Consider the following 22,488-nt stretch of genomic DNA (forward strand, 5'->3'; position numbering starts at 1 on the left):
GCGGTATTTGTCCTGGCATACTGCCGCAGTTTTCAGGTCGGTTGGTAGTTACTTAAAAAGCCCAAGTACTTTGCAAATTATTTCCTCAACAAATAACAATTAACCTCTCACACACACCAATTAGAATATTACTATTATAGAGCTTCTCTCACCATATAAAATAGTCAAGTAGAATCAATAAAATTAAAAACTGTTAAATAAAAAAAATAAAACACTTTCATGACTTTATGTGTATTTAAAAATGTAATGATAAAAATCTTAAAATAAATGAAATTCGTAACACTTTAGATTATGGAACAGTGAACACATATTAACTATTAATAAGTAACTTATTAGCATGCATATTAGTGTATTGGTTCATTATTACTCATTACAAACCACTTATGAGCACCTTATTCTGCACTATTGTATTAGCCCATTAACCATGGGTTTTCCCTCAATAACCTAATTAGTCTTACAGCAGTCAGTAAGGAAGTTGTTGCACATGAATTGAGCTCTCAGTATGCTTTGCTCAGTATGGGGCTTATAAGGTGCTAGCGTTACATATTATTGAGAGAAATTATTAAACTATTGATGGAAAACCCATAGTTAATAGCTAATATGTGTTCCCTAATCTAAAGTGTTACCAAAATAACATTAAACAGGATATGCCATGTGTTGACTCCTCACAATACTAGCAAAAATTCTTAGCATGCCCTGCCCCCTATTGGCTTAAAAGGTGTACAGCACTGAACAGTTCATGCTAAAGGCACAGAGGACGTTGCCTGGAAGTTATAAAGACCAGATAGTTCAATGTAAGGAAAAAAACTCAGGAACCCGCAAAAAGTGGTTGATCTCCTGATTTAGGGTTTTCAGTGTCAGGAGATTCTAAATAGGAGTTAATGAAGTTGGGCAACCCTGAAACCATAGGAGAACAAAACAAATTTAAATTTAAAAAAAAACTGGATCTCATTCTTTCATATTTGTTAATATGTTTATACAGTCTTGTATATTGTGTAAGTGTGTCTGTATGCGTGTCTATATGAAGTTTTATGCGAAGTGTAAAGGAGTCTCCTCTGCAGTGCATTCCCAAAGCAGAGCAGCTGCTGTGAAAGGCTGATGGTGGCTGCCAGGTGACACCAGGAAACAGGACACCAGATGGCAGCTGGGGGTAACCGAACATCAGAGTGGGATCAGGCATCTTGACCCAGTCCAGGAAAGGCCCTTCCTGTGCACCCCGTGACCACCCCAAATGTCCCTTATCAGCTCTATAGGCAGATACACACACACAGGGCAACATTGGCACAGCCTGCACACACAGTGAACACACTTACTGTAACACACTTGCTGAAATTGTACTCTCAGGCAATGGTTCTCAACCTGGGGGTCGGGACCTCCCAGGGGGTTGCAAGATCATTTTGGGGGGGTTGCGAGATGACTCATAGGATAGGAAAATATATATTACATATTATATTATAGACATATTTCTACTGTACAAATTTATTATCATGTCCTTTTTTTTCAGATTTTTCTCTCATTTTTTCTTCTTTCTTGTGAAATACTGAATAGTTTTCAGCCTATCGGCCTCCTCTGATAATGAATCAAATGAAACAACCTGAAAAGGGAAAGTCTTTCTTTGGTTGAACTGTTCACCACCATATGCAGCCTGTGACAGGGGGTCGTAAATAGGCTAGGCAGCACTTCCTTTTAAGGGTCACAAGACTAAAAGGTTGAGAACAACTGCTCCACCAAGCTGCATACTAAAAATAAAAAGTAAGCAAGGAATGTTGTCAAGAGGAATTTCCTTACCTCCTTCATGGGTGAGAGAAATGTCTGCTCTGATCTCCCGCAACTGCTTCTGAGTGCACACTTTATTATTTTGGGAGTAAACACATGGTAACACATGGTAAAATCACTGTCATCTTTTTAAATCACCTCCTAAAACCCATTTTTAAATACAGACTTTCATAAAGACTTTAATAGCTATGAATAATGTTGATACATTTTATAAAATCGCAGCTGTCAACAGTAAAAAATGTTTTTTAAATGGCCTAATCATTAAAAACAGGAATAAAAATCAAAGTTCAATGAGTAAATTTCTCAAACAAAAGTTCAGGCAGTGTAGTAAATAAATAAAAATAAAGATATAAAGAAAAACTAAGTGTGAATACCAATGAGAAAGTAACATTAACCCAAACATAAAAGTTCACAATTTACTAGATTAATGGTAGTCCAAGTATTGCTGTGAACACTTACACACCAGAACCTGCCTAGACACACACCAAACCAGTTTGAGAGGTTAACCATGATTACGTTGTTAGTACTATTTTATTTAATTAATGTAATAATTTCCAGGCAGATTTCTCCTGTTATAACACACATCCTTTCACTCTAATAAGTATCTGTGGTGGAAATGTAGTTAGTATGAAACATCCACTGAATATGGAGAGGGATAGGCATTATCATATGCCTGAAGGTGAATAAATAGTTTTGAAAATCATTCATGTGCATCTGTAGCCTATTAAGTCTAAGAAACACAGGCGAGAAGAGCTACAGTAGCGATATCTAGTGGTTGTCTGTACATCTTGCAGGGTCTCTTGTCCTTTGTCAACAGCCAGCAGTTTTCCAAGGCTGTTGAGTTTTGGTGATGGTTTCTAAGAAAAGTCCCAGTGAGTCCTGAATGACACATGTGCAGGCCTGCTTCACTTACAGTGAAGGGAAGACATATTTTATGGACAGTGATAGTGTCCTGGGTGATTTCAGTGGGGGTATGGGTACACTTTCTGTTTCAGTAGGCTACTGTTAACATTACTAATAAGGCCCACTTGGTGGGTAAAGGTTGATGGTGATCCACAAATCAGGCTTTTGTTTCTGTCACTGGAACATCCTGAGGTAATGTTTCCTGATGAAATTGCAATCACAAGTAGGAATCTTCAACCTAAAGAGTTGTTGATGTTGACAAATATTTCATATGCTGCACTGTCAAGGATATTTAAAATAACATGTAGGCTATAGGACATATTTTAGTGAGTGGATTTTTGCTCTAAACAGTCCCTGGTACAGAAATAGGCCTAATGGTGAACAAAATTGAGTTCATACAAGACCAGGCTTCTGTAACATTCACGAAGAATAGAATAGAATAGAATAGAATAGAATAGAATAGAACATTGCTCTCATAAAAAATAGTTTCCAGAGTTAAAAGATTAATTAAATTGTGTATGACTTCGCAGCCCAGGCGAGTTTACTCTCATCCTGGACTGGAGCCTCCCGTGGACTTCTGCCACTGCTGCTTATTGGCACATATACTGTCCAAGTGGGAGCCAACTTATTTTAATCGGCTATTTAATGGCCACATGTGGTTGTCAGGTGGTAATGTGGTGTTAACATGCCATACCATTAACGCGGCTAGTGTCACTTTCCTGTCATGTGACTTGGGTAGTTCTGACTGTAAATGTTTCACACTGTTTATTTTTACAATCCCATGTGCCTGATATTCCGCAACCACTCCTGACTCCTGTTGGCAGACTTTGAAGACGAGGGTGAAAGAAAATGTGCTGTGCGCAGTTAAACACCCTTCAAACTGATGCGGCCATCTTCAGTGGCCAAATAAGGAACAATATAAGGATGACAGGCTATAGATAGGCTTTAAAGCATTCCCACCATATGGGAATATGCCTGAATGACTTGAGTTTGAGGGGCCGTATAGGCCATATTTCAAACTATGCTCATATATACACATATGAAACACGCACACATACATACATACTGTATGTAACCGGTGAAATTCTGCGTTGTGTGGAAGATGAAGGAAGGACCCAAAGCCAGGATATCATTGGAGCTGACGTCCGTTTATTCTCTGACTGACATGAAATAAAACAAAACAAATCCTCCAAGTGAATATGGCTCTCCAGCTCCTACACAAATGCAATTAATGAAGGAAAAAGGGGGGAATGTTACCTTAACTCATACTGTTTGTTAGCTAGCAGATTTTGTTTGTTAAATATTAATTTATACAAGGGCCGATACATGGAAATCTATAAATTAACAGGTGCATCCAGACTTTATGACGGTATATATTTCAGCATGTTTATCTTTGTTGAGAAACTGTTGAGAACGACAAACACAAGTGTTGCATTTTCAGAATTTTGGATGACATACTAAAAATTACAGTAAGCAGTACAAATACTAGTGGCACTCTGAAATGGGAGACCATGTACATTTTAAAATGTATCATTCATTACGTAAAGGCTTCCAAAAAATAAAGCTGACTGTGAGCAGTTATTCATTGGCATTGTCTATATGCCTGCAAACAGTTGAAGTTACCCTGTTTTTCTTCCCTATAACTTTGCAGTATTGATTATTTGACTGATTGAATATGTTTGTACTAAGTGTGTGGTATAAACATATCAACATTTTCCTATGCTAATGTGAGCAACCAGAGCCACCCTTCCTCCACCCCATTTGTATTTTTGTGCAGTGTATTTTGTGTAGGCCTATGTTGTATTTTGACATCTACCTCTTTGTTGGACATGGTAGAGAAAATTCAGTGTTTCCTAAAGCAAGTTGGAACATGATACAGAAAAAAACTTCTGGCAGTATTTTCTAAGGGGTGACGACCGAATTCCAGCATTGCATTGTTTCTTGACACCAGGTCTCAGCTGAATAGATGTTTCAGTGGACAGACATTAACAATTTACACTGACTTCAACCTGTGGAGGCAATCAGGAACGCTTCTTTTTCATGTTGGCCTCTGTACCAAAGTTGTCCAGCAGAGTGTGCTACATACCAAGCCACTGAAACTTGATGAGCCAATAGGATCTGCCTCCATAGCTGCAGAGGAACCTGTAAGGGACTGTACTATTACTATTATTGTAGCCTATTTGAATGAGAGTAACAGACGCTCCAATCTTGATATGATATTTGCTCTTTTTTCTTGTAGAAAGTCTGTTTTCCAAGTACAACTTAGTGATTCCAACTTCTCGAATCTGCTCTCACATTGCTACAGCAGACTTTTAATTTTGACTGCAAGCACAGCGCAAGGGGGGCGGGGCAGGGAGGAGGTCTACACGATTGCATGACCAATCAGAAGAGCCGTTTAAAGCAGCTTTTTCCTGTGCACAAACCTCAATTTTGTAAAGTCATAGGCCTCCTTATAATTCACAGCAAGGTATGTTTTTATTACATTTAAGCAGTTATAAAGTATTCATATTGAATTTGGTTAGTCAAAAGTTGGCAGGCTACTAGAGACCAATACGTTCAGTTCTCTTAAAGAAAAAAAGATGAGTTCATTTAGTAAGCTTAGTTAGTAAGCTGCTTGCTGTCACGGCCATTATAGTACTATGACTAGTTATCTGCTGTCACAACCTCATATGGATTAGAGCAGTGATTCTCAACCTTATTCATATCAAGGATCCCTAATTTAGTCCACATTAGGGCCACGGACCCCCATTTGATGAGATTTTGTCTCTCTGCCCCAAATCTGAGAATATTTTTATTGTTAGATATGATTTTGTCCAGAATTCTATGACTATCTGTATTGTAGGTAGAGAGATAACAGTGAAAATATGATCAAAACAGTCATTCTTCTACATTCTCTAATTGTGTTCACTAATTGTAAATGAAATAATGGTGAAGTTTAATAATTCATCAATTTGCTGGGGACCCCCTGGAACCCCCTCAAGGACCCCTGGTGGTCCCCCGACCCCACGTTGAGAACCACTGGATTAAAGAATAAAACGAATACTACTGTTCAAGACCCCTTTATAGGCTACTGGCAATTTTCTATAATGCATTACGCAAAATAGCCAGAAGGTGGCGATGTAATCACTAGTTGTGGGTGCCCGATTGAAGAGAGATTATGGGATGTCAATCAAATTTATGGGCGTTCCTTTTCCAGCAGCAAGGGATGGTTTTGCATTTTTGTTTGTATTATGCAGAAATAAGGACAAACTTGCTTCATTACAAAGAATGTAAGACACAGTTTTATGCATCAAATCTGTGTTTCTTATCTGTCCACCAAGCCGCCATGAGAATAAAGGCCCTTATGATAAAATAATGTCAGATTAACATTTCCGCCTCTACATCTCAACTCATCTCTCAGTATACAAAGCAACCATTTCAAATATGCTGACCAGTACCTTTTGTGCTGTATTGAACAAATTTTCTTGAAAAATTAAAGATGTTAAACTTGTGCAGTATCAGTTGTGCTTTAATGTTTTAATGTAAAGGTACAACATTGGTGAGAAATTATAAACGTGACATTTATGGCTTCACACATGTTAATATTTTTCTCTACAGTTAACATCTAAGAAACAGGATATCAGTTTAATAAAAAAAATATATATATCCTGATTACAACTTCCTCTATGCATGTGATTTACTGCTCAATGATGGATATTTGTTTGTTTGTTTTATAAAAGAACACAAGGCCTTTGTGTATATGAATCACAGCTGGAATCAGTTTGTTCAACACACACAGATAATTCAGAGAGTGTGAGGAGCAAGCAGATCCACTGAGGCTGTACTATGGGCACGTTGTCCACTCTCTATAACTAAGGTATTGGCAGTAATCATGTAATAATAGCCTACACTTCATTTTGTAACATTGACATTAAGAGTTGCTCAAAATTTAAAAATCAGCTGTCGTAATTAACACAAGTTCTGGCAACAGCCACGCAGCAGGACTGCAGAGCGAGCATGGCTGCCTCTGAGATTTGCAATGGCTCTGGGAGTGAGAGGAGCAACATCATCCCACATCGTTGCCATCATCATCTCGACTTGGTTCTGGTAGATTCCTGAGAAAATAAAGAGCTCTGTCTATTGAACATGTCATGAATAGTAATGGCTTAAGTTGATCCTTGAACTTCATACTCACCACCATCAAATGGCCATTCTTGGCCCTGTAGACCATGGACTCCTGGCCGCTCTTGAAGTCAACAAAGCCCTCTCTGCCAGGCTGGATGTCAAATCGCACGCTGCAAATGACAGCGTGCGACTTCTTAACAAGTCAAAAACAGTAAACATTTTGCAACAATTTAAAATGGATTGAGGATTCAGTTTTAAAGATTGTGTACCTGCCCTGGACCACTTTGACACAGCTCTGCTTGCTGGCCACCACATTCAGCTTGGTCAAGGCCTCAAACAGGTAGTCACACTGCAGAACCAGATCCCCCTAAAAGAATAAATGTTATTAGTCATATTCAAATATATGATTTGATTATTTTTTTAAATGCCTCAGCCTTGAATAAAGCAATTCATGAAGTTATGTTTGTGAGCTGATCTGGGATTCTGTCTCAACTGTATGGATTGTGGGGTTTTCTTGGAGTGCTTTTCCTTGTATTTATAAATGACCTAAAATAGGCATGTTTGTGTTAACTTTATATATATTCGGGTAATTCTGCATTAGTTATATCGTAAGAAAATAAAAGTAGAAAATTAATGAATGTAGAACGATGAAACGATAGCAGCAAATTTATTGTGTTATCCTGATGTCATATGTTTTTAATGAAAGGCAGAGTCTTGCTATGTTTTAAAATCTAAAATTGTTAAAACAATCAGTCAATCAATCAATCAATCAATCAGTCAAGCATTCAGTCAGTCATTCAGTCGGTCAATGACTGCGACGAAGACAAATTTCATGACACATTTCCATAAATCCATGCCTATATGGACACTAGCCTATTGATTAGTCTACCTTCTGCTTGATGTCATCACATGTCACATGGAGAATCAGGAAGTTGTCACTCAGGTTGCTGACCGATACACCTACGAAAATAGAGCCACCTTGAGAATCTGAAATAAACATATGAATATGATAGCTATACTTTCCAGTGCGTGTGTAACTCTCGCTACAAATAACAATGTTTATTCTATATCGCTGTTTACCTTTCAGAGAGTTGTAGTGTATTCGCTGCTTGATCTTGGCCTCTTCCACCAGGTAGGCCGCTGCCTGAGTGAAGATGAGCTGCCTCAGACGAGGCCTGAACCCGTTCCTGTCATACTTCACCACTGGGACACTGTACTGTGGGACGGATACGCAGAGTGAGACAGGATCAAATAAGGGCAAAGATGCAATTAAAGCTCATTATACAGGCCCCAAGTAAGTGCTGTTGTTAGTTTACCTTGATGTGCTCATGCTGAATCGTCTGAAGCACTTTGATGTTTATGTCCTCCTCACCTAGATAAAATAACAGCAACTACTCAGAATATAGCTAAAATAATAGAAAATACATTATAGTTCTTACTTTTCACACAACACACAAGCAGAATGTAATAACGTAACAATGGTCAGCAATGTGCAAAATAAAAAAGTCTTCAAGTCTGTTAACAGGCCCACAAATGTTGTTGTTGTGTTATTAAAAATAATATGTTTTCTGCTCTTAATTCACATTTTTAAAAATGCATATCCCTTATATGAACAAAATATATTTGCAGTAATCTGGAATGGTTCTTATCCCAAATTTGTGAAAACCAAATCAAATATCTCAGACTCAGCAATATTGCTCAGAATACTGAGGCATGCATGCATCCCATTATTATCCCATTTACTGTTGGCATTTGCAGTCTCCATAAGCCCAGTTTCCGCTGGAACAATTGGAATATTCTGTTTAATCATGTTTATAAGGATATTTGTGTTTATAAATGCACAAAAGCTATTATGTGGAATACTATGTGTGCATGAAATTGCACTCAGTGACAGGAAGAAGTTCTGCAATCTTACTTATCCTGGTGTCCATGAACGGTCTGCAGACACTGAAGGGGTAGTTTTCCTTCTTTCCTTTGAACATGGAGCTGGTCAGTACTTTCAGCTGAAGCTGTAGACAGGGAGACACCATAAAATCAGAAACTATACTGTATATGTTGATACACAGTATAAGTATATAACATTGTCTGTGAAAGACCTTGCATTATACCTGTGCCTTCCTCTGTGGGGTGATGGTTTTAACGTACACCCGTACCATGTGGCGAATGTAGAGCTTCCGCAGGAGCTGGGAGACCTACAAAAAGTACGTAGTATGGCTTGTTTGATCTGACGCCTTCACAGGATATCGTCATTACCAACCAGTACCCAACATGCATGTAGCAGTAGAATTAGAGGCTGTGGATGCAAACATGTGTCACTCACCTCTTGCATTATAGGGGGAGGGGTTAGCCAGGTGTTTTTGTCCAGGACTGTTTTGGGAAGGTTTTCCCTAAGCCGTGTGAGGTAGTTCTGCCTCACAAAAGTCAGGTACTCACTGTTGTCACAGCAAGCCGGCTGATTTCTGGTCATGAAACCTTTAATGAACCTGCAACATATCAACAGACAGGTAACCTCGCATTGTAGATGTTATTAGATTGTTTGGTGCCTCCATTACAAACACCATTTCAATCCAATTTAACCATCAATCCCATCTCACTTACTTCTTTATGACCTTGACAGCCCAAGCCCTCCTTTCCCGCTCCTTCCTAGCCATCAGACCTCTCCAGCAGGTCTCAATCTTAGTGGCTAATTAAATAACACAAGGTAACAAAAAGTAGCATAGTTTTGGTTAAAGTAGGGGACACCTATTCACTCAACCAAAGTCTTGTAGTATATATCGCAAACCTCAATTCAGTTAAGGGTTTTAGTGTATGACCAAAAAACTCACCAGCTTCTTTCTGCCTCAGGTAGTCTCCTTTCACCCTGTAGCCTTTGTACTTTGCCTGAATCCTTGTTGCTGTGACAATAACAGTCAACCAGTCATCCACAGAAGTTTAATTTTATTAATTGTATCACTACAGCTAAACTTTTAGAGCAAGAACCCACCTAGCTCATGCTTGCAGACCTCAAACGCATCTTCTGTAGCAAACAGAGTTCTGGGGTGGCGGATGAAAATTTTAGTCCTTGAGGGAAAGAGGAAACAGTGAGAACCTCCTGTGTCTGTTTCCAGGTAAACCAGCACCCATCAATTAGCATCTGCTTACCTGCCCATCTTGTATTCATCAGGTTTATAGCCCAGGTGTTTGATCAGGCACTGCACACCTTCTGCCGCAGTACCTTTCCAGTTGGGCCAGGTTTCTGGACACAGAGGCTTATACCTAAGCACAGAGGAAGAACACACACACACACACACACACACACACACACACACACACACACACACACACACACACACACACAGGGTGGACAGCTTTTGACCATGTAACCTAACGCACTGGCAAATAAAACAAACAACAGAAATGTAGGTGGTCAAGGCAAAAACATAAATGCAGCTGTGTTCTGCATTAATTAAACTAGAGTAATCTCATTGGCTGCATGCAGATGAAAACAAGAGCAGTGAAGCAAGCTGTGTGGTTAGTGTGGTTCCACCTCTGGAGGAAGATCTCATATCTGCGGCGGTAAGCAAACCCGGCGCGCCTGACCCTCAGGTGCTCCATCAGCCCCAGGTACTTCACCTGATGTCTCACCAACACATCGTCGAAGCGCCCTACAGGAGACGCCAGGTCACAGGGCAACACGTCAGGTTATGCAACACATGTGAGGGTATGCACTATGAATGAAGCGGCACATTCAAGACGACATCCTGAGGGGTCATGGGTCAAAAGATGTCTGCCGTAAGTCTACGTTTTGGCTGAGTGTAGGCTGAACATGTATGAGTTACAGTTGGGGTCGAAAGCATTTTATTGAATCTGAGTCCAGTATGGAATCTGCTTATCCAATCCGAATTCTTTCCAATCCTTTATCAAACCTTTTTTTCATAATTTGTTGGGGGGGGGAAAGGACCAAAAAAAAATCAAAAACACGGCACACAGGCTAACATTTACGTGATGCTGCATTGATAAGTACGTATCCATCACAGTCAACAGGACAGTGCCACAAATATTGCATTTTGCCATATTCTCATTTAATTTTTAGAAGTGTGCCCACACTTTCGAGCACTTGACATCATTGGGGGGACAGGGGATTTGATGAGAGAATTCATTCGACTTGGGTATTAACAAATCGGGAACCGGGTAACAGAACCCAACCCTACATACAGGTACAGCACAGTATGTTATTAAGCTAGAGTTTTAAGTTAATTGCAGAAGTGGGGGATTTTTGTGACACAAAGCCTCACCTGGCTGCTTGCCTTCATTGGGCTTGATGCAGCGGACATACCAGGCCTCTTTAGACATGAGGATCTCAGTCAAGCCCACCAGGCTATTCTTAAACTGAGTGACCACCTGAGGAGTTATAGGAAAATGGGATAAATATGGGTAGCCATCGTACGCCATAGTTTTGTATGAGCAAATCATGAAATCAGTGGATCATTGAGCATCGTCTTCTGAACCGTTTCTTACCGTTTCAGGTCTCTTCTTGCTGTCCGGCTCAGTAGAAGGAAAACAGTGTTTGATGATGGCATTCTTGGACTGACGCATGACCTTAAGGGTAACAAAATCTCATAAGTACCAATTGGATTCTTTATTCATTTTTATTGTATGTAGTTTTCAATTTTTATTTCAATTTCAGTTTCGTTTTAGTTAGTTTTCAGTGTGGTTTTGGTAGTTTAGGGTTTTTTGTTGTTGTTGTTTAAATCTATTTGGTTTTTTTTATTTTTTTTCAGTTGTAGTTCTAGTTTTTGCAGGCCTATTTTGCTAGGACTGATATTTTTTAAAGGTATGATGATACAAGCTCATAAATCCTTTTAAAAATGTATTTAGGCTACATTAATTTAATAGATTTTTCAATACATCCTCAACTAACTTAAATTTGAGACCACTTGATTTCATAATGTTCAAATGAAACTCACTAGCAGATTCAACAGTATTCTAAACTATTCTCAAACCATTTAGCTCAAAATAATCCAGTAGTGAGCATTTAGGGAAAATAGCCAAAAACTCCCCACCCACACCTGGTTATCTTTTTACCCTGCACATAAACCAAAAGATGAAAACTAATAAATTTCACATATATTTTTATTTTATTTTAGTTAGTTTTACAATTAGATAGAATAGCTTTAGTTCAGTTTTAGTGTTTTCACAGTCTTTTTTTTATTTTTATTTCAGTTTACAACAGTTTTTTCTAAACACCTAGTTTTCATCTTAGTTGTAGTTTTAGTTTACTGTAATGACCTTGGTAATCGCCCAAATAAAATCAATCAAATCAATAAACAGCTTTTGCAGCATGTAGGAGCACATAGTTTCCCCCTTTAAAGTCCAATCAATCTATTCCAAAGCAATGTTTACCAATCAGCTCCTCTATAATTCACAGGTGTGCTTAACAATGAATAATGCAGTTGCTGCCCGCATTAGCTGTGGGCATTGGACAGTGGGCACACTTACCTCTTTCACATTTCTATACAAGAGATCATTGTTTTTGTCCAAGAAGCCTGAAAAAAAGAATTTAGTTTAGAGAGCCAAAAATAACTTAAACAACATTGAAACAGAGAAAGTCACTATTACTAAACATATAGAAAAAGAGTTATAGAGGTGTATCAGGTTCTAGTGGTGTATTAGAGTAGAGAGAGGTGTATGTGAGGAGACAACATGAGAAAAATAGAAAAAAGTTGGTCGTCATTTTATATTTGTATGTGGAATTCATCTCTCACCAACCACACAGTATGTAACCTCGCCAGCATAGTGCAAGAGGCGGAAGTCTCCTCTTTCCAATGTTTTCCTGGTCTTTTGATCTGCAAGTTTATGTCTGCAGGAAGGGGAGAGATAGAGATAGAGGATATTGTTCTACTATGTGGCAGAGCTAAGTGTTGGCATGGTCTCATCATTTGCATCTTATGCGATCGTGTTCCTTAACCTCGCACACAGTGTTTGGACTGCAAATCGGAAGTGCACGTGAACTCACGTGATGAAATGAGGGTGACCACCCATCTTTTCCTCCATCTTTTCCAGGAGGGTAAGATCTGTGGCCTCTCCGGGACGTAAACATTCCTCATCCTATGTGAAAGGACAGGAATCAAGAATTCAGCCTATCAGTTTTTTTGTGACAGTATGTAGAGTATTTTTTGTCTTTCTGCCTGACAATCACTGTCATGTCTTTACCAGTACAGAGATGATGCCTCTGTGTTTCTCCTCCACCAGGTCACAGATGATCTTGTTGTTGAAATATGGCACTGGTTCCCACTGAGCATAAGAAACGAGAATAGAAATCATAGATTATGTTGTGGGTTTTATGTAGATTTTGCCTCTTTGTATTGCTTGCAAGTTTCTGTTTACATGCTAATAGCATTCTGAGCCACAAATGTCGGCGGATGTGAGGAGAAATAGTGTCGCAGGAGTGTTTACTTCAATCCCTTCCATCTCGTACTCCTCCTGCTCTGACTTTAGGGTCAGCTGGATGAAAAGCTGCTGTAGCTTCTCGTTGCAGTAGTTGATGCAAAACTGCTCAAAGCTAAAACAAATAATAGACACTGTCATTATCAGGATCTTCATTTCACACATTCATTGTTGAAGACACAGCTCCTCTGTGCATGCTCTCACCTGTTCACATGGAAAACCTCAAACCCGTAGATGTCCAGCAGGCCAATCACGGTCTTCCTGGAGGAATCCTACATGTAAAAGACACAGATATCATGCTTCCTTCCTCACTTGTTTGTATCCGTGCAAAGAAAATCTGCTACAGATTGATTGGACAGTGACTAGATCGCTTTGGTTGTTACATCTTTATGGTTTACTCGCCTTGTTAGCTAATGACTCGTTAATCTTGTTGACCAGCCAGTTGAAAGTCCGGCCATAGATGGCTTTGGCTAGGGCGTCCCGGGCATATACTGCATGGTCCACAGTGAAGGGGCTGAACACCTTGACAGCAGCACAAGATAGAAACATTTGAATTCCAAAAAGTCTTTATTATCACCATTTAAAAGCATACACTATTCCACAGAAAGACCTTCCATTTGAACCACACACTTAAAAACATGTCAACCCCAGGTAGAAATACAGAATAAAAAATAGAAATAAAGATAGAAAAACTACAACAATTACATGTTATTTATATTTAAAATTTCAACATTAACTCTCCATTCTCTATAACAGACAAGAACAAGTAGACCAATAGACAAAACGTCGTAGAACAAGATAGAAAAGTAAAAGTTAAATATGTTTGATACTATGAAATAAACAAAAATAGTCACCTCCTCAGCTTTGGCTTCAATCTTCCTGTGGGTTAAGCCCTGTTGTAGCACCTGAGTGGGAATCCCCAGCAACTGCAAAACAAAACCAGACATGTAACACCAAATCTCCACCCGGTCTCCTTCTGAAGACTGCCTTAAGAAAGAGAAAGGGTTTTAATGATTTATGACTTGCTCGTGTCTCACCTTTGACAGCCAGTGCATCTCCGGATTGTTGTTGAGAATGGCGTATCCTCGAAGATCTGCATCAAACTTGACATTTCCCAAGTGGAGCACACTGGCGATAATTCCAAACAGGTGCTGCATTATACCCAGAGAGAAATACATCATGAATGACTAGCAAAACCATATGTAGTTTTATATTATACTTTTGCCCAATTCACACAATGTTTATCCCACAATTTCTGTAAGTGGTAACGTCTAATTACTCTCTATTGCAAAAAATATACAACCTCACCTCAATATCACTCTCACCAAACTCTATGACAGAGAGCGCTTTCCGCACTGTCTTCCAATCGCTTTTATCGTTGATAGAGCTCACTTTGGCACAATCTCCCTGGATGAAACGGGAACATGAAATGTAAGGAATAAAAACAACATTTTGATTATTGACTCCAATCTAAACGGCAGTTCCTGGGCCTCCTGATAAGGCCTTTCACCAGTTTAGCTTCACCAGGTAAATTAAGTGCTTTCTTCTCTGACCTGTACCAGGTAACTGTAGTGCTGGCAGTTCCTCTCCAGGCCAAGCCAACGGAGCAGATCTTCCTCTCCTCCTTCCACCAGCTGGTAAAAGATGTGGAAGTTTCTTTCTCCGTGGTTCTGATGGACAACGCGGGACTTCTCCAGTAGGTAGCTGAGGATGTGTCCACCAACAGCTCCACCCTGAGAGAGAAAGGTAATCCATAACCTGTCTTCTGTGCTGTGTGTGGAACCCTAAAGTCACTGCATTGATGTATTACATAATTATCTTGACATTTAAATGGTTAAATTATGTGCTGAGGTTATTTCAGTCCACCTGGTGGTCAAACTGGATGTCCATGTACTTCCCAAAGCGGCTTGAGTTGTCATTCTTCAGGGTTTTGGCATTTCCGAAAGCCTGGCAGAGGCAAAAAGGCCATGAAGTGCCTGAGATTGATTTCATGTGGTTCTCTTATCATGGTAAACAATGCATCCGTTAAAAAGACACTGACCTCAAGCACTGGGTTTGAGAGAAGCAGTCGGTCTCGGACATTGTTCAGCAGTTTGGTACTGGGGCAGCTGACGGCATAGAATTGCAGGATTTTCTTGGAGGCCTCCGTCTTGCCGGCCCCGCTCTCCCCTGAGATCAGGATGAAGTGGTTGTTGAACTCAGCCAGCATGGTGCGGAAGACGTTGTCTGCCAGGGCGTAACTGCAAGTACGGTGATTGGTCAAATTTAGCCCCCTTATTAAAATCAGACCCTAACTGGGCTTACAGGTTCTTTATCGTCTGACAAGAAAGTCATACATGCTTTTATTTCTACTGCTTAAACTACTGTAACGTTCAGTACTCCTGTAAGTCAAATGCTCCTCCCTTGTTCACAAAGCTTTACTTTTTGATCAGAACTAAGAGATGTGAACACTGAACCCTTTATTTTAGCCTCCAAGCAATGTTTGTATGGAAGTTTTTAAATTTGATATTAACACTCATTCGATCACTTTTAAGGCTGGCTGAGCTTGGATCATATTTAACCTCCAAGCCAGAGACGAATCACACTTAACATCTCTTAAGTGTCTTTTATGAACTTTAATTTTACCTTAGCTTGACCAGCTGTTTCTAGTTCCTAACACTAACGTCTATTACTTTTTCATCTTTTTTTACATTCTCTCCGGTATCTCTCTTGTAATAATCTGTTTAACCCCTTGCACCCTGAGTTTCCCCTTAGCTATCTTTCTTAAGTAGCTTCAAATGTAGAAAAAAAATGTTTTCCTTACTGCACGACAATGTCACATACATATTCTGTATCTGTGCATTCCAGTGCACCATTGAAGCTATAGCATGCTTATACTGAGTGAAATATTCAAACCCAATGCACCATTTTTTTTTAATGCTGCACCATTACAGATTTGTGCACCATTTTATACACATTTCCTTGTAATTCAGCATGACATATTTGATATCTTTAGAAACCTTGGGATCTTGACTAGAATTTAAAATACATTTCTGTGGGTTTGAACAAAGCTTGGCTATAAAACATGTGTTTATGATGGATGCGGGCCCAGCAGGTAGAAGTGTGAAAGTGTCCTGTACAATTTTAATACTTCCATGAAAATAAAGGTAGCTGTTTATTTGTCCAGCATAGACAATCTCCATTGTACCCATAGTATGCCAATAAGTACATAATAACAAAACAACAAAATGGTCTTACATGTGAGGTGGAAGCTCAAAAAAGTTTACACCCATGTATGTATCCATTTGCTTCTTGCTGTAGATGTCTAGATCTTTATATGGATTGACCGACACCAGGAGAGTCCCAATATAGGTCTGTAGAGAAAGACAAGGAAAGGAAGCTATGGTCTTCTCCGACATTTTCTTTCAAAGATAAACAGGCAATAAAAGAAGGCCATGAGCGGTGTGGTGTCTGTGCATCACTGCATTTGGAAGTAATGTTCCTCTTATCAAAAGCAGTAAGTATGGTTAATCACTTGTCATGAGAGGTCAGAGAGCAGTGACCTTTAGAGTGCTCACTCTGCAAATGTAAAAGTACAGGAGCTGCTGTTTCAGCAATACAAGGTGCCAGATTCAGTAGAAGGGAACACAGGATTAGGTCCTTGTCGGGTTGAAGGTTGAAGATGTGATGCTTAATTAGAGTAAGAGAGAAAGAGTGCAGCCTGGTTATACAACATTACACCCCACAGGAAAGACTCACGTAAATTAGATTCTCATGGAAGCGCTTCCTTAGGTTGTCCAGGAAGGCACTCTCACTGGTATAGGCATCCAGTAGAACAAAATCCTGGATGCCCACGCGATCCCGGGCCGTCAGGGAGGCCTCCATGTTCCGCAGGATCCGATTACACCGCTCCTCCAGGCTCTGTGCCCAAGCAGGAACAGAGTCAGTGATATGCCCAGGAAACAAGATATCACAGCAGGACCAAGTACCATGACAAACCTGCTGTATACATTTTATGAGAACTTGATTATACAATTTTATTGCTCTCTGATTAAACAAGTTTATTGCTCTCTCGGAATCTACTAGATGTGTTTTGCTCAGGGAAAATTGTATTTACTGTTTTATAGCCTACTTCTCTTCTATTCTGATGACCTGATGACCGATGAAATGACCTGTCCTTTCCCTTCGTGTCCTGTTTTCCTCAGAGTTATCTGTTTTTGTTGAGGCTGTCACTGCTTGGGAACACACACACACACACACACACAAAATCATGACCAACTTAGGATATTTGTTCCCCAGAAGACAACTCATTTCCTCCCTATTTGTTCCCCTATCTGTGACCTCCAGTCCGAACAGTTGGTGGCCTTGGCTGCATCCTCTAAACTCATGACAAATCTAATTTCAGCCATCACTATCTAATCTGCTTTGTTGTTTTTTTTAAAGAGCAATTAGTCTTAGCAATTAGGCGAACCCCAAATCGCACCTACTCTTCACCTTCTCCAAAATCCCTCTCTTTAATATGTGACAATTACAATACAGCAACACTTGTAGTATATAGAACAACTTTATTGTTAGACCAACGCGTTTCGGCTTGTGGCCTTCATCAGTGTTGCTGGAGTTTTGACCTTTTTAGACCTTTTTCCCTTCTCCATGCACCTTGGAAGTAGGTGAAGTTGTGCAGAAACCCCTACTCTGCTTCTACAATTACAATACAGGCTTCAAAAGAAACTATGACATAAATATGAACTTTATCGAGTGAATTAATTAGGTTCAATACAATACGTATACACAAAGGATGTGTTGTGCCATCTGAAAATACACTACTGAATATGTGCCAGGTAAAATAATCGTCAAACTCGATGCACTTTAATTACGGTGCTCTGAAAGAGCCACCCACTATTATGCTTCAATAGTTTGGCTCGCGTTGCTGCCAAGTTGACCTGTCACCAAAGTCCCATATCACGGTAACTGACACTCACAATTCAGTCTGGAGTAAAAGAAGCTTTTGCATATCTCCCCCAACAGAAATGTACAGTGAAATGACATACAATAAAACATATATCTTAAAAGCCATATGTATGATCAATGAAATGTTCAACAAAAAGTGCCAATTCCCTACCGTGCAGATTCCTGATCCGTGTGCCTCAGTACCTTTTCTGAACTGAACATCTGGTTTTATTGTAGGAAAAGGACAGTAGTATGGCAGGAAACATTGACATATTACAGCCTCCATTTCCTCCAATAGGAAGCCATCAATAATATAGCGAGTGTGCAACAAAGGAAGCAAATCTGAGTCTAAGTATGTATTTGTGTGTGTGTGTGTGTGTGTGTGTGTGCGTGTGTGCGTGTGCGTGTGTCTGTGTCTACAGTATGTGTGTATAGTGAAAGGTTAGAGGTTGGTTGAGCACACACAACAAACAGGTGTATGATTGTGTCTATTCTTTTTTTGTCATTTAAATAAAGTTTCTGCTTGTCCAAACACATTTCATCAAATTGCTTTTGTCCAAGTCCTGCTCAGTAAAAACTCTACATGTCATTACCCCACTGAATACTGAACTGCTTTATACTGTGCGAAATCACAGGAAAGCTCTACCAGGCTGGAAGATAGGCCAAGGGCAAAATGTGTAAGGTAATTCATCACTTCTTCTGTTGTTATCCTATTGCTCGCCTTATGTAATGTCCCAAGGGCAAAGACAGAGGACAATCTTTTGACAACCCATGCATGGCCGCACGCGCACACACACACACACACACTTAAAAAATGTACAGCAAAGATACTATGATAATACAAAGACAATACTAGCGTAGAGATTCAATGGCCAATAAATCTGTAGGCTACCATCTTAAAGACAGCTTAAAATAAAAACTGCTGAAGGCACCACTCAACTAAATGACCACAATCAGACTGTCTTTAACAGAATATTACAGCTAGACCTTCACAACTGCAAGCCATGCAGGAAAGAATTGAGGCTTCTTATAGAGAGACATAATATTTTATGTTCAAGTTTTGGTATTACACCTGAATGAAGGTGTAATACCGAAACGCGTTAGCAGTCACAGCCAAAAAATTAATTGGTGAAAATGAGGTGACGTCTTTTTTGTTATATTCTTTTCTATTATTATATTGGTGCGCTGCTTTCTTTCAACTCAGTCTCTTATCATTGAAGTCCAGCAACCAGCTACAAAGTAGCCTTTCGAAAGAAGTGCACCTGTTTCTATTTTGTATAATATTTTATGTGTGTGAGTGTTTTCACTCACATTGCAGAGGATGAAAGTGCAATAAGAATTTTGTTTTTGTATTTGTTTGGGAAAATTCAGTGCAATTTACTGAAATAGAAAAAGTATATAAAATCTTATACAATCTACAATTACTTGTACAATCTAAAATTATACATCATACAATATCTAATGACAAGGTCAATTTTACACTCAGTGGCCCAATCACTGGCGCAATCACTGGTAGCAATTCTATCATTTAAGAAACTGAAAGGCTTTCCAAATGCATGCATTAGATGCTGGCTTAGGGTTAATAATAACCTATATAATAATAGTAGTAATAATAAAAACAATAATCCAGTTTTTACAGGAAACCAAATGGTGAATCTGTTCTAAGTTTGTCCAGCTTTAAACCAAACTGAAAATGTTATAATTTTTCACAGCATGGGAATTTAATCAACACTGTTTATTAACAACACTTGAAACACCCTTGCAACATGTCAACTGCTCTTCTAGAAATTGGGGTTTTGGCATCATTGCTCAGCATGTATTGCAGCAAATGGAAAAAGCGAGCAGGTGAAGCAGCCAGCACCTGGCCCGTCTCGGACGCCCTGCCCTGCTGTTGGCACACTGCTGGCATCTGTGTGAGCAGGCTGCTGGCATGGCACAGAGCGCAGGGCAGAGATTTCCAGTAGCCTTTCAGAGGGAATCTGACCTCTGTTGAACACTTGGCAGATGGGAAAACAACACTATGCCGTAATGGGATGGACAATTTGGCTGAAGCACAGGACTAGGGGGGATAACAGAATATAAGAGGTGACTCCTTTTGGCAACAATGGCACCTACTAGCTGGACAGAAGAGAGGCCCTTCAAGATACTGGAGACTATGAAGATACTACTACTACTACTGGAGATACTTCAAGATACTGGAGACTATGAAGCAGAGAAGGAGGAGGTGGAGGGAAGGCAGGTAACAGAAAGAGTTACAGTTATTGAAACAGATAAACAGTGGACGGAAAAAACGCACAGTCACATGTATGTTGCATGCATAAAAAAATGTAAAAATGAGCAACTAAACTTTGATGTCAGGCTAAGGCGGAACAGGAAAGTCTATCTGACCCGGAGACCATCACCCGAGAGGGCACTCCATTGTCCCTGTCTCTCCACTATGGTGCAGGATCCTGTTACGCAGCCACAAAGTGGCAGTTAGGCTCCTGAAAGAGATAGCACTCCTCATGGGCCATTGACTGACACCACACATCACCCAGGGCAACACACATTTGGGGGGCTCCAGGTGTCTAGAGAAACCTGACCGTCGCAGGTCTCCATCATACAGTACGGCACAGTACAGTACAGTACAGTACAGTATAGTACGGTGCCTCCTCAACAGTTGCTAAAGGTTAGCGAACACACAGTAAAAATTTATTTAAATGAGAAATATTTCACACCTAGGAGTGGTAAAGAATTAACTAAAAAGTAACTAAAAGTAACTAAAATTGTCTTAAATCTATCTGTAAGTATAATCTGAAGTAGGCTATTTCAATCCTATGTAACCTATTTTTATAGAGTTATAAGGAAATTACAATAGAGCAATACAATGAATTAAACGACACCCAAATGCAGCCAAACACACGCCATGTCATTACCTCTGTCATTTCCAATGCCATGTGAGCCATGGTTGAATCAGTATGACGACCCTGATAAATCCAAACTATTTTGAACCACAGTCCTCAGGTACACAATACAGACAGACACAGCCTTGGGTGCCTGCTTTAGTAGCCAAGCAGTTCTCCCATGTTAGAGCCTCTTCAACTCAGCACAGATATTTCCCTAAGACTGTCACTGCACTACTGTCACCACCGTCCCCTCCGCTGCTCGAGGTTTGCACCGGTCTCTGATTCAAGCGCTCTCTCGGAGCAGGCCCGGTACCAAGGCCCGGGACAGAAGGCTGAAGAGGAGGAGGGTGGCACTGACGCTTCCTGCCGGACCGGTGTCCCTGCATTGTACGTAATGAGACAGTAATGAGCTATCTGGCTCGGGAAGCACTGTGCTGGTCAATCATTCATGAGGCCCAGGCAGCAAATGCTCATCCAGCGCTTCACCTGAGTGTCCAACAGCCACACTTTGTGTTTAAGGAAGTGTGTGTGTGTGTGTGTGTGTGTGTGTGTGTGTATGTGTGTGTGTGTGTGCAGGTATGTAATACAAGGATGTTGCAACTCTATCCTCCCAGAGACCCATCCTCACCCTCCTCCCCACAAAATTACAGCACAGGTATTCTATTACTGATCTTTGATTAGGCAGATGCATTTCTAACTAATTACAAAGCGCTCATTAGACCCGGAACGATCAGACCTGTTTGGGATTAAACTATTGCAAACTCAGTAGCCCACATCTAGAGCAGCTGTCAAAATCACACTTCAATTTCAAACTTAATATTTCTCTTATTGTTATCATTCTGATGGTGCCATCTAAAACACAGAGCAGCTTTAAAACAATGTCTTTCTTTTTGCTATTCAAGTGATGTGGCAATAATGTGATACATAATACAAATAGATAAATTAGATATATTTACTTTTACCTGTCAAGACCTTTATATTAATTACCACAACATTTTCTAATAACTTTTGCATTTGATCAAAATGGTATCACAATAATAGTGTTGCATCCTGGTGCTTTTACCGTGTCTTTTTCCTGTGGTTCAAATGATTGGGGTTGTGACCGGCTTGTGGGCAGCGTAACATTGCCCTCTCATTCAGTCTGTTTAAAATTTAAAATTGAGCATCCTGTAAGCATCAACAAAGGCATCTTACATTACTGCCTTAAGATAGGCTGAAAGACGCATTGACACAAGAGAGCATGCTGGAAAAATCATTGTCATTAACATAATGCAATTCATTATGCAAATAATGATGGATTCCTTTCTTTCTCCATTGAATCTTTAAAGAGGCCACTATTCCCAGAATCAGAAACATGTAAGACAAACACACACACACACACACACACACACACACACACACCTATGTTCACCTTGCCCAGCCAGTGGTGAGCTCATTTCTCTGTGCTCGCCACATCTTATTGATTTAC

At 39.9% G+C, this 22,488-nt stretch overlaps 1 protein-coding gene across 1 annotated transcript; it reads right to left on the reverse strand.

Moving 5' to 3' along the window:
* Positions 1–6,740: 6,740 nt before the first annotated feature.
* Positions 6,741–21,080, reverse strand: LOC139665265 (unconventional myosin-Ih-like). The gene is made up of 32 exons (XM_071544267.1): positions 21,051–21,080; positions 16,948–17,109; positions 16,447–16,562; positions 15,251–15,449; positions 15,076–15,156; positions 14,763–14,942; positions 14,518–14,616; positions 14,247–14,360; positions 14,064–14,135; positions 13,612–13,731; positions 13,414–13,481; positions 13,219–13,324; positions 12,976–13,056; positions 12,779–12,870; positions 12,528–12,622; positions 12,262–12,308; positions 11,281–11,361; positions 11,058–11,163; positions 10,310–10,427; positions 9,925–10,038; positions 9,767–9,843; positions 9,609–9,677; positions 9,382–9,466; positions 9,104–9,266; positions 8,892–8,975; positions 8,699–8,792; positions 8,100–8,155; positions 7,864–7,999; positions 7,673–7,743; positions 7,053–7,150; positions 6,854–6,953; positions 6,741–6,773 (listed from the first exon to the last, which is right to left on the reverse strand). The coding sequence occupies exons 1-32, from the start codon at positions 21,078–21,080 to the stop codon at positions 6,747–6,749; spliced, it is 3,141 nt and encodes a 1,046-aa protein (XP_071400368.1). The 3' UTR covers positions 6,741–6,746.
* Between the last annotated feature and the right edge of the window lie 1,408 nt (positions 21,081–22,488).

The sequence above is a fragment of the Centroberyx affinis genome, unplaced genomic scaffold (assembly GCF_046629955.1).
Source record: "Centroberyx affinis isolate AG114_WGS23_722 - 3 ecotype Tasmania unplaced genomic scaffold, CSIRO-AGI_Caff_v1 ptg004511l_1, whole genome shotgun sequence".
Lineage (NCBI taxonomy): Eukaryota > Metazoa > Chordata > Actinopteri > Beryciformes > Berycidae > Centroberyx > Centroberyx affinis.

What these genes read in the sequence shown, in the direction of transcription:
- LOC139665265 (XM_071544267.1), bottom strand. Translation starts at nt 21,080, where the DNA reads ATGGCTCACATGGCATTGGAAATGACAGAG. An exon ending in GAGGCATCATCTCTGTACTG is followed by an intron (nt 12,871 to 12,975) that starts GTAAAGACATGA and finishes CCTTTCACATAG; the next exon opens with GATGAGGAATGTTTACGTCC. An exon ending in TTCAGCATGAGCACATCAAG is followed by an intron (nt 8,000 to 8,099) that starts GTAAACTAACAA and finishes TCCGTCCCACAG; the next exon opens with TACAGTGTCCCAGTGGTGAA.